The 12407-nt window shown below is 32.8% G+C and overlaps 1 protein-coding gene and 1 non-coding gene across 2 annotated transcripts in view; one reads left to right on the forward strand and one right to left on the reverse strand.

The window, feature by feature from the left end:
- The window catches only part of LOC126966140 (neuroendocrine convertase 2), an 86484-nt gene that overhangs the window by 31412 nt on the left and 42665 nt on the right, over positions 1–12407 (reverse strand). Inside the window, exon 6 of the mRNA XM_050810079.1 lies at positions 9367–9455. Within this exon, the coding sequence (XP_050666036.1) occupies positions 9367–9455 (89 nt within the window). The remainder of the gene's footprint in view (positions 1–9366; positions 9456–12407) is intronic.
- Trnac-gca (transfer RNA cysteine (anticodon GCA)) lies at positions 2315–2388 on the forward strand. Its single transcript has one exon. It is a non-coding gene; the product is annotated as a tRNA-Cys (tRNA).

Raw genomic sequence — 12407 nt, forward strand, 5'->3', positions numbered from 1 at the left:
CTGTTTTCTACATTTTCTGGGATAATGTTGTAAAAACATATGACCAACAATGGACTTACTAATTTCAAATTTAATTTGTGTAATTTATCACAGAAGCTCACTTGTATCAAATGTAACCTGAGGGTTATCACTTTGAAGAAATAATACATTAAGTAGCCTATTATGCTGTCCCGAATCAATCCTTTTTTTAATTTTTGCGTTCTAAGCGTACATACATATTATAGACAAGTAGGGAATCAAACAAAAATTCTATAAAGTACTTATTTGGCATCGGTATTGTTAATGGAACACACAGCAAGTATTCTTTAGAAAATATTTCCGGTGATAGGAAAGTTTAACTAATAAGTAAATAATAAATTAAAAACCACCGTTTGCATATGATATATCTTGGTAGGAATTCGACGCGGCAACAAAATTTAAATTTTATGACAACCAATTTTTACCTAATAATAATTAATTACTCTCACAGATAAACTTTATATTTTGTTATAGTTTTATTATATGTATAGAATTTTCTTATTTTTCAAAATGGCGGTATTGCTATAAGGCATTAAGAATAAAGGCTAAATAACACTCAACGCGCTGAGTGGCTCTAACGGTTCACTTAACATTACGTGACACTTAAGGCTTTACTGTACTTTAGTGGCTGAACACTTTATTTAAGTTAAAAGATAGAGGAAGTCACTCAAGCGATCAACTCGTTACACTATATTTATATAAACTCAAAGATAAATTTAAAGAAATAAATATTATGACTGTTCATTGTACATTATGAAAATTTAATATACGTTCACAAAAATCGTAACCTTTTTGCTCTTTCATTATTATAACACTAGAAATAAGGGATTGCTCGTAACTAATTCTAGTAGGCTTGATAACATACCTAATAGCTATTAGGTATGTTAAGGGTAAATGTATCCACTTTTTTAATAAAGTCCCAGCCACTTTTCAGGCATTATCTATAAGTAAATTTAAATATTTTATTAAAAATAGCTCTGTCGTAAATTCTTCTACTCCACAGCTGAATATCTAAGTGATGAGACAGCCTGGGACTAGATTATGATAATTTTATAACAATAACTTTTGTAATAATTGCATATTTTATTAAAAAGAGCCCAAAAAATAATGCTGGGAGAGACGGGTTCTTCTCTCTCAGAGCGCCATTTGTTTCCGAAGCGGTGGTTGTGTTAGAAATGACATCATATAGAATTTTGAGAAAAATGAATGTCTTTTTATGGACTACATAATATCATCCACGAAAGATGCAGGCTTAGTATCCGAAAACCGATAAATTAATTTTTTCATGAATATTCAATCCTTCCCTTTTACTGTCATAACAAAGCCAATCTTTCCATTTAGCTCGTGTAAACAGCTGATTGCTAGATGGAGTGGAATAAAATGAATGAATCCTTATCAGTGATAACGCAACCAGCATACATTGACGTAATACGACATGTTCGACGTAAATGTTATAATTGTGTCGTTCAATATTATCAGATTATTTCTAAATATCTCCATTGACACTCGTTGTAATATAAATATGGTAAACAGGCCTAGACTGGGTTCCATTAACCAACTTTACCAATATCAAAGATATTTAGTCTGGGGTCCGAGCCAAAGAGAAAAAAAATTAGTTGCACCAATTGATAATATATATATATGATAGGTCATAGCTTTAACCGTTACCGTCCAATGTTCGCCGGTTAAAGGTTTTGATAATGTTAAATAGATAAATAGCGACCTATAAAATCTGGTATTAGTTAATATAATGACAATAAGACACATATAATATACTTAATAATTAAGTAATAAAATAAGATTTACAAACAAAATTTATTAACAATGCGGGACTCGAACCCGCGACCTCTTGCGTTCCGTTCTCGCACGTTTTCAAATTTTATTTGAAATTGACTTGATATTTCACTTTTAAACTTTAAGGAATACAACGGTTGCGGTGCAACACATCCGCAGTATATGTTAAAGTCAGCGTTACTGTTAACGTTAAATTTGACTTAAATATTAACTATAACAGCTTATATGACACAAATAAAATTTGAAAAACAAAATCTTATGAACGATGCGGGATTCGAACCCAAAAAATAATTTTATGTGTGTATTAATCATAGAAGTGAGGGTTATCACTTTAAAAACATAACATATTGTTTAGATTTACAAGAGCGATACCTCAAGTCAATTTCCTAATATGCAAATGTTGGGGTTGAGCAGGTTATCAACTGTAAAGTAGATCCTGTAGATGGAGCCACAACCTGAGAGTTGAACAAAGCAAACAGAATTTTATAACGAGGCGGTACTCGAACGGTTAGCTCAGTTGGTTAGAGCACCGGCACGCAACGCCGGAGGTCGTGGGTTCGAATCCCGCATCATTCATAAAATTTTGTTATTCAAATTTTATTTGTGTATTAATCCTAGAAGTCAGGGTTATCACTTTAAAAACATTAGATATTGTTCAGCTTACAGGATGCAACCCCGCCATAGAATTGGCGTATAGACGACCTGGCAGCCCAGTGACCGATTTTGATTTGTCAATTTGTGCGTTAGCTGGTGGCTAGTTAGTTTAATATTCATAATACTAAGAAGCTAATTCCAAGCGTGGCTGACTGTTAACTACTTCCATAGCAATATCGGTTACAGTGACAATAGATTCACTTTCCTTTTCTATCTTGCTGTACCTCCGTTAGATATATCGCACTTACAAGCTTTGTTTATCTATAGGCTAGGTGCAGGTCTATGATGGTACCTACTATTGTCCTGACACTCATCATCATCATTTCAGATGGAAGACGTCCACTGCTGGCTGCTGACGAAGGCCTCCCTCAAAGATCTCCACAATGATTGATAAAAATTGCAAATTTTACTTAAATTAATTCAGTAGTTCGCCCGCCGCCGGACTGCACTATATTATCGCGCACTCGGTTGGTCATCGTCGTAAACATCTGGATCTGTGGCAGTCCTCCACAGTGCGGTTTTCAAGGAGCTTTCTTCCTCGTACTACAAAGCTGTGGAATGAGCTTCCTTGTTTCCGAGGCGTGGGTACATACAAAAAAAGCGCTCTTGTGATTCCTCTGGTGATGCAAGAGAATGTGGGCGGCGGTGATCACTTAACACCAGGTGACCCGCTCGTTTGTCCTACTCTAAAATGTCCTCTATCCCATAAAAAGAAACTATTAAAATATTTGTACAAATAATGTAGCGTGAAAGACAAAGTTTATCTACTTTATGAATGTACCCATTAAAATAAATTATAGATTATATTATATACAGATATTTGCCGTCACGGGCTTTTTGGTTCTATTTAAGAGAAAAATTTCCATTATACATTATATACGTGTAACTCGTGTGTACTAATGGCAGATTTTTTACTCCTTAATTTACACTTATCGTTATTTTTCGGATAATTCACACTATATTAAATTATAGCCTATGTGATTTTCTGAGACGTAAGCTATATTATTGTAGAGTTTCATCTAAATCCATTCAGAAGTTTTTACGTGAAAGAGTAACAAACATATATCCGTACATTCTTACAAACTTACGCGTTTATAATATTAGTAAAAGTATATTATTATTGCTATGAATGTTCTCTCCAATTGCCAAAAATTAATAATAATAACTTTATACTATAGCGATATATATTTTCTAATGATCAAACTGCCAAAATTCACTAATTGATATTCTTTATCAAAGTTTTTTCTTGTTCCAAATTATTTGTTTTAACGATGTTTGCTCAGTAATTGCTAGAATCAACTCAGAAATCGTTCTGTGTTTTTCTCCCTTTTCTAAATATCTTATATTATATTAATACATCATTTATAAATCATTATTTTCATATTTTACTAACAATTTTATACTCATAAAAGTAATGTAAGCTTTACTCAAATTACATAATATCTCACTTTGTTACAGACCATATGTTTCTGATGTTACGAACCCGAAAATATTAAAGGATAAAATGTTATATAATCTAGTGTAGCACATAAAGCCTCGTAAAAATCTTGTATTACTTTAATTCATACTGTATTTCGTTTTGGCACCCTATTAAGAAGCCTCCTCCTCTGATAAAAATGGCTTCTTAAACCACACGAGAAATGGACTGTATTTTATTTAAAAATCCCTACTTAAATTGCAACAATATTAATAATATGGATGATCTTCCTATCAAATTTTGGTTTGCAACACTTGTCGCAAAGTAGATACACTTGCTTCTTCTTACTCTACCAAATTAAGTTTGACAGTCGATGTATTTATTTGTAATTATGTAAATAGGGATAATCATCGGATGCAATTATGGTTTGCAACATTTGTCAATTATAAAGAGCAAAGTAGATACGCTTGTTTCTTCTCACTCTACCAAATTAAGTATGACAGTCGATGTATTTATTTCCAATTATATAAATAGAGATAATCATCGTTTGTAATTTTGGTTTGCAACACTTGTCAATTATAAAGAGCAAAGTAGATACGCTTGTTTCTTCTCACTCTACAAAATTAAGTTTGACAGTCGATGTATTTTTTTTTTCAATTATGTAAATAGAGATAATCATCGTTTGTAATTTTGGTTTGCAACACTTGTCAATTATAAAGAGCAAAGTAGATACGCTTGTTTCTTCTCACTCTACCAAATTAAGTTTGACAGTCGATGTATTTTTTTTTTCAATTATGTAAATAGGGATAATCATCGTATGTAATTTTGGTTTGCAACACTTGTCAATTATAAAGAGCAAAGTAGATACACTTGTTTCTTCTCCCTCTTCCAAATTAAGTTTGAATGTCGATGTATTTAAATTACAATAATGTTAATATGGATAACATCTTATCCAATTTTTGTTTGCAACACTTGTCAATTATGAATAGTAGGTAAGTAAGTAGATACACTTTCTTTTATCTCCTTACACCATCAAATTTAGCTTGAAAGTTGAAGATGAATACGTCTTTTAAATGTAGTAAAAGACGACTAAAAGGTTTTTTCTTTCAACTGTAAGATGTCTTATTTGATTAGACAGCATAAGATATTAACTGATATACAGGTAAATTACTGACGAGTTTTTTATTTTGTAGTAATATTTGTGTATTTACAAGAATTCTAAATTTGAAATTTACATTTCCTTGTACAGTCAGAAAAAAAGGTTATTTATGTTTTGAAGAAGAAAATATATTAACATTCAAAAGTCAATGGTGAATGCCAAATTAATAATAATTATATTTATAAACATTGCTAATCGTTGTGATGTATTATTATTTGGTTTTAGTTGATAAATGGATGAATTGATTTTACTTGTGGTTTATACTTGTGTTTTTATAATATTTATTGCTCAGTGTTATTATTGTAAAATTATTAGAAATTTCAAGATACAGATGAGACTTTAGATATAATATCAGAATAAATCTTAGTCAACACAAATGATTCATCGGATGAAAGTGATTCTAAGGATGAATATGAGTGCAAAATGTCCGTAGTTGAAATTTACAATTTAAAATTAACGCTATCCAAATTCTGCCAATATCTTGGTACGCTTCCCCGTAAACGTAATGACAGTTATAATTTTATGTAGTCATAGTATTGTAAATATAGTTATAAGATTTGTTTCATTTCAAATTATGTTTAATATTAATATTCACTATTTTAATATCGTTCCATACCCACCTACCTGGCTATAAAAGTTATAAAAAAAATTAAAAGATTTGGTTCATTTATGTGCTGACCGTACACGTACACACACGAATGCAAAAACGTCTCGAAAGTAATTTACCTGTAAAGGTGTGTGATGAACAGAGATTACGTCTACGACCTTTAGACAAGACTAACAAAATACATTTATACGAAATCTGACATTACTCTCATAAAATCTTTTTATGGCTTAAGCAATGGCTCGGATTTTTGGAGGATTTATAAAATGTGACTTATTTTCTGAGGCATAAGGACGATGAAAGGTCTTTTATAACACCGTGCTAAGGTTCTTTAAAGGATGATAGTTATTGAAATAAAAATTGAGTTTAGTCTTTCTTATACTCTTTCTGTCAGCCGAGTAGATTTGGACCCTTTATCAAGTTATGATTTGGCTTTTTGTAAAAAGTTTTTCTCATTTAATGTGGGACTTACTTCAAATTTCCAATATATTATTCTGTAGCTTAAATTAGGGATTCGTCTCCGTTGCGCTCCAACTAGATACCGCACCACATAAGAATGTTTCCTTTTTTTACGGCAACTATTAGATGCTTGTGTGCGTGGCATCTCAATGGCATGTTTCAAATTTGTAACATACGCTTCTTGTTATTTTTCATTGAAATTTATTAAATACAAAATAATGATGATATGATATACCAGTGTCTTTCTTATTTCTTGTCGAATTATTTTTACAAAGTTTTACAACGCAACCCGGTATTTTAGTTTCAATTATAAGCAAAGTTTAATAGAACATGTGGCACATCATAGTCAAACATTGTTCGAGACTGGCTCGAGTACGCTCACTTGGGCGTAGTATTAGTTGCCGCTCTTTGCGACTACGCCTGCGTCATCTAGTTAAAGTGCAACGGAGACCAATCCTTAATCTAAGTTCTGTAGTTTAAAAAAAAGGGAACTGCATCTCAGCATTGGTTGAAGTATTTCATACTATTTGTATTGTTATTCCTTTTAAATAAATAAAAATACATAATAAAGTAGCACTATGATAAATTTAGAATAATGTTATGTTATTAACTCGATTAATTAGGCATTATTATAAAAGGCATAAAAGGCTTTTTTTTTACAAAATTGATTCCTTTAGAATTATTTTTGATGTCATTTCTAATATACTAGATACTACTACCGCCTTGGAAACAAATGGCGCTCTGAGAGAGAAGAAGCGGCGCAAGAAACTCTCCCAGCATTCTTTTTTATCATTCTTAAAATACAAACAAAAACAAACCTAGGTAGACCATTTAGGAGATGGTTGGACTAGATGGACTAGAACAGCTGAAAATAGGAGTCTGTGGAGACGGTTGGAGGAGGCCAATGTCTATAATAGACAAACTGACAAAACTGACAATAATTCAATTAGTCCAAAAATTTATTTATGAAGGAATAATTATCAAATTTAAATAAAAATTGTGCATATTAAAAAAAAAAGATTTGTCTGTATAAAGGCTTATTTATTTATCATCCAGTGCGTTAGCTTTATGTCTCGTAGTAAACAAAAACCTACAAAACGGTATATGATCGCTTCGTAGCGCGTAGATCCGTAGCACGTAGAATCGTAGCATTATCACACATACATGAGTGAAGATATAAATATTTGGTACCACGAAATTATTTGAAATGTTCCATATATTTCTTTTTAATGAACGAGAAAGACAAACGAGCGTACGGGTCACCTGAAGTTAAGTGATCACCGCTGCCCACACTCTATTGCAATATCACAGGAATGACAGAAGCAGTGGGAGGCGTTGTGCACAGGATCCTAGTGAAATTACTGGACAAATGAGGCTTAACATATAATGTCTCAATGTGACGATCGCAATTGTAGTGCCGCTCAGAATTTTTGAGGTTTTTCAAGAATCCTAAGCGACGCTGCATTGTAATGGGCAGGGTGTATCAATTACCATCAGCTGAACGTCCTGCTCGTCTCGTCCCTTATTTTCCATTAAAAAAAGCATACTATGGATTAAAGGTTTCATTGGTATTATTACAACTTTTAATACAGAAAAACAGTTTGTTTCGATAAAGTCCGTTAAAAGGATTTAAATTGATTCGAAATCTGACATTATAGACCTCTTTTGTATAATTGTTTTGAAATTATAAATATGTTTGTATAACTGACAAAACTTATTAGCGTCAAGGTAACTCAGCGTTAGGCAGAGATATTTATAGGTGCTGACTAACAGCCAATTAGGGCTGTGTTTCAAATTCAAATATTTCTATTCAAAGTAGGATTCATAATCACTTATTGAACCTCAAAAACTACCACCAATTCAAAATAGAATGCCACAGACCTGAGAAATGTTCCGCTAAGTTCCTTGCGGCAGGCAAGGAAATGAAAAAAGGAAAAACGAAATTTTAAAACAATTGTTAAAAAACGTTCGTGTGGGAAAGTTTAACATAGCATGAATGATTTTCTTAATGACACCACAGACTGGTAATGATGCGAACACCCGCAGGCTCCTAAATTATAACGGCCTTACAAATAAACTTGGTATTAAGTTACAACTGATGATAAACAAAGAAAATGCAAAATGTTTACAATATCGCTGACAGCACTGTCAATACAATGATAATTCTGAAGTTTTCCGAATGACAAGCTGCCTTGCAAATAAACGCGGGAAACGTTATACGTCCGAACAAACCATTCGTAAGCAAAATGTCTATTTGTAAACATTTTACATATTCTTGGCTTGTGCATTGTTATAACTTTATGCCAATTTTATTTGTAAGGCCGTTATAATTTAAGAGCCTACGGGTGTTCGCATAATTACCAGTCTGTGGTGTCATTAAGAAAATCGTTTATGCTATTATACCGTTAAACTTTCCCACACGAACGTTTTTTAACAATTGTTTTAAAAATAGTTTTTAATTTAAATCCTAAAATCTGACGGTCCATAACGGTTTCACATTGGATTTTTGTAAAAATTTAAAATAAATTCCAATGAAAAATTGTTTGTCACGGTAAAACTCCGATTGTGTATCATTAACAATATTTTAGAAGAAATAAAATAGTTGATATTTTTACGAATAAATAAAATAAAAATCTCGGTGAAACTGTTTTACATCTTTTATGAGTGTATTAATATATACATATATATGTTATAAATAATATAATCATCTAATGTTAAGTGTTTAAATACAATAAAAACTAGGACGTTTTTATTAGGCTAATATCTTCCCTTTCTTGGCGTGCGTCCGTGCAGAATGGAATGTCGCTATGCCAACTTAATGGCTGACAGGCTTGCCCCGCATGTTTCAGTATGACAACTCTCTCTGTTATCCCTTAACTTAAACATTTTATTGAGATAAAACCTTTAGTTGCAAATGCAACGGGCAACTGCTAGTTACTAAATATTTCAAATATAACAAGGTAAGACGTGACGTAAAAGAGTTCAGTTTTCATCAGTCATTCAAACAGTGAGTTGAAGCGATAAATATTTAAAAGGTTTAAAATTAAATTAATTTGTTATTTTTTAAAGTACCCTTTGGGATTAATTACACAAGTCAAATTTATAAATAACATTTATAAATGACGTGGGACTCTAACCCGCGAATTCTCGCGTTCCGTGTAAGTGCTCTTCCACTGAGCCAACTGTTGGTTTTTTTTTTCAGTCATTCATTTTCGCAGGTGATAAACTTAAATCGCTCCACGTGAAGACGCTACAACTTACCAGCAACTTTAGAGTGATAGGCCACGCCCACACCGCACACTCCGTTGTCCCTCGCTGCCGCCACCTCACCGGCGCACCGAGTCCCGTGGCTGATCAACAAACAACAATATATATAATTAACAACAACACAATACCGAGTCAGAGGTTGCATATACAAAGTTTATTAAATTCATATAAACTAACACTAAAAACATGTAATTCTTAGTACTGAGCAATAAGCCCATTAAGCTAGGTAAGTGCCCGCAAGGTTGGCGCATTTTCCGAAAAAATTGTCCGCGTTGATGGTAGATGGAAATAGGGCAGAGGCCTGCACGAACGGACAGAACTATCCGGTGCCGTCACCTCTAATACACTTCTGCAGAGGGCATCAGGGTTGTTACTTTGCTTTGGAGTAATAGTTAAAAGTGAACCAGAATAACTCTGGTTCTCCTTATTTGCAAAGTTGCAAAAGACGGATACAGGTACAGATAACATCCGTACATTTTTACTTGTTTTTATACAAGTTGCGAGTAAATTAACGCTGCACTTTTTCTATGTCATTTCATGAAGACCTAAATACTGAAAAACCAATAATTCACTCTAGTTATAAACGTTTTTCTCCAAATTTCAACAAAAGTTCTTAAAAAAAATTAGTATTGTAGTGTATCTTATAATACGTTGGATGATTGTTGTACTTTTTATTTGTGTCAAATCCTATTATGTTGTAACTAAATAATCACAAATCGACCTCGAAATTTTCAATTTAAACCTAAACGTTCGGTTAGTATTTCTCAAAATAACATAATTTTAGTTTCCAACAATGCAGAAAAGAAAATAACATCGGGTGGCTGTATTAACTTTTTTTTAAGTCATCAATGATGATAAGACAACCTCCACACCACCCATACATCCTGGTCACCTACCCTCGTTGTTTGAACAAGGTCACTGGCATTATTAATAACGCCTTAAATTCTCATCTTTTTAATATAAAAGGGGGCAAATGAGTAAGAGAATCACGTAATGACTATGCATTACGTGATTCTCTTACGGTGAGGCAACCATTAAAAAACATCCACAAAACCAGGGGTCAAGAGGTGCTTATTAGGGCGTGTGCAATGTATCAATGCCTTTGTTTATCCGATATAAGTTTGAATATTTATTATATGGAGAAACATGACATCATTTCATATCCTTAAATATCCTGTATTTAATTTACGTAACCAAAGCTTGTATCATAACTATACAGTAAGGGAACTAACGAACATATATAGGCAAGATACATAATTGTGATACATAACTATGTATCACAATTATGTATCTTGCCTCGGCGTGGTTTCCAATTTAACTACTTACTGTTATGGTTATTTGACATTCCAATTAGTACCAACATTCAGTTATGATAATATTAATAGAATAATCACGGACGAGTAAAAAAAGAAGGACTCCACGCCGTGATATTAGCAAGTGAAGCACCGATATGCTAGTGTGTGTGCGGCCCCCGGGGATACTAGTTACACAATTTTTCTCCCTTAAATAATCATATATGGCCACAAATACTTACATAGTATCGTTGTTTCACTTTTTCACAACGAACAACGGCATTTTTTAAATATTTTATAGAGACGCAAACTGATCTGTCACAGACCATGACAATTCTCATAATGGCCGCCTACCGGCCTGTAGTAGTGTAAGTATGTGCGTGGGGCTATGTATTTACACGTTATTCGGCTTGCTTCGGTGCTACACTGTTATGTAAGTAGTCCTTATTTTTTTTATTCCGTTAGAATAATTTGTAACGTCTTAATTTTATATTGTTTTAGTTAATATATTTAGTTATTATAATAATTATATTTTTAGTAATTGTTATATTATATAATCACATGCAAAATGTTAGTGATGTCACTTTATTATAATGTTGGTAGTTTCGTAATATTAAGATACGACGTAATATTAGTTACGAATTGCTCTCAGATATTGGGCACTTCTTGTTGGGGCAGTCGAAAGTATCGGACTTGTTATATATGCGCTATGATTTAATCCGACATTCAAGGTATTTATTTATTTACATACTTACACACAATACAGTAAAAGAATAACATACGTACTATACTTATTCCTATGTATTGTGTATGCTAATTCAAAAAAAAGTGTTTATAAATCAGTAATACGGGTTTTGCTTTTGATATTGTAGATATAAGGACAGATTCACCATCGTATTGGATCACTGCAACCTCTCGAAGATGCACAGCTTAAATTTTTACAATTATACTTCATGGACAAATAACTTGATCGATGTCAAGAGATCAATGCAGCAATGATAAAAGCAATTCTTCGGATCTGCAGCAACTACTTAATGAACATTTTGCATGACGAGTTAGCCAGCAAATCTTTTATTTCCGATCCGTCTCGCATTCGCCCTGACCATTCAAATCTTAAGGCCAATCCTTGAAAGTTTTTGTTATGAATCAAGACAATCCATTTCCGAAGTTCAATCTATATATATATATATAAGAGATTTCCACGTATATAGTCACTCATCACGATATCTCTGGAACCACTAGAGCTAAAGACTTGAAATTTGGTAGGAATATTCTTTTCACCGAGTAGAGGTCAGCTAAGAACGGATTTTCCAAAATTCCATCCGCAAGAGTTTTTTTTTATTATGAACAGAACAACGTCTGTCGGGTCAGCTAGTATAAATATAAAAATGAATTTCATACAGAATTATATCATTCACCTTGTTATAAACTTTTGATCTCTTATTTTATTGCCCTTAAAGAGCTCTAATAAAAATGATAAAAGGCTGGGAATGGAACTTCTATTGCGAATCTATAGCTGTGAAATACAGATTTAATAGGAATAGCAAAGTTTTAATAGTCTATAACGCAAACCGAGCGGAAATATCCACAGAGTAATGCAGCCAACTCACAACTTCTGTACTAACACTGTCTTTGATAACGTTCAGTGAAGCTTACTTACTAGTTATTTATGTAGATTAAGTAAACTGGCTTAAGGTCAATAGGTCAAATTGAGTGTCAATGTTACCTAGTTTGAGAGGGTGA

Source organism: Leptidea sinapis, chromosome 9, assembly GCF_905404315.1.
Source record: "Leptidea sinapis chromosome 9, ilLepSina1.1, whole genome shotgun sequence".
Lineage (NCBI taxonomy): Eukaryota > Metazoa > Arthropoda > Insecta > Lepidoptera > Pieridae > Leptidea > Leptidea sinapis.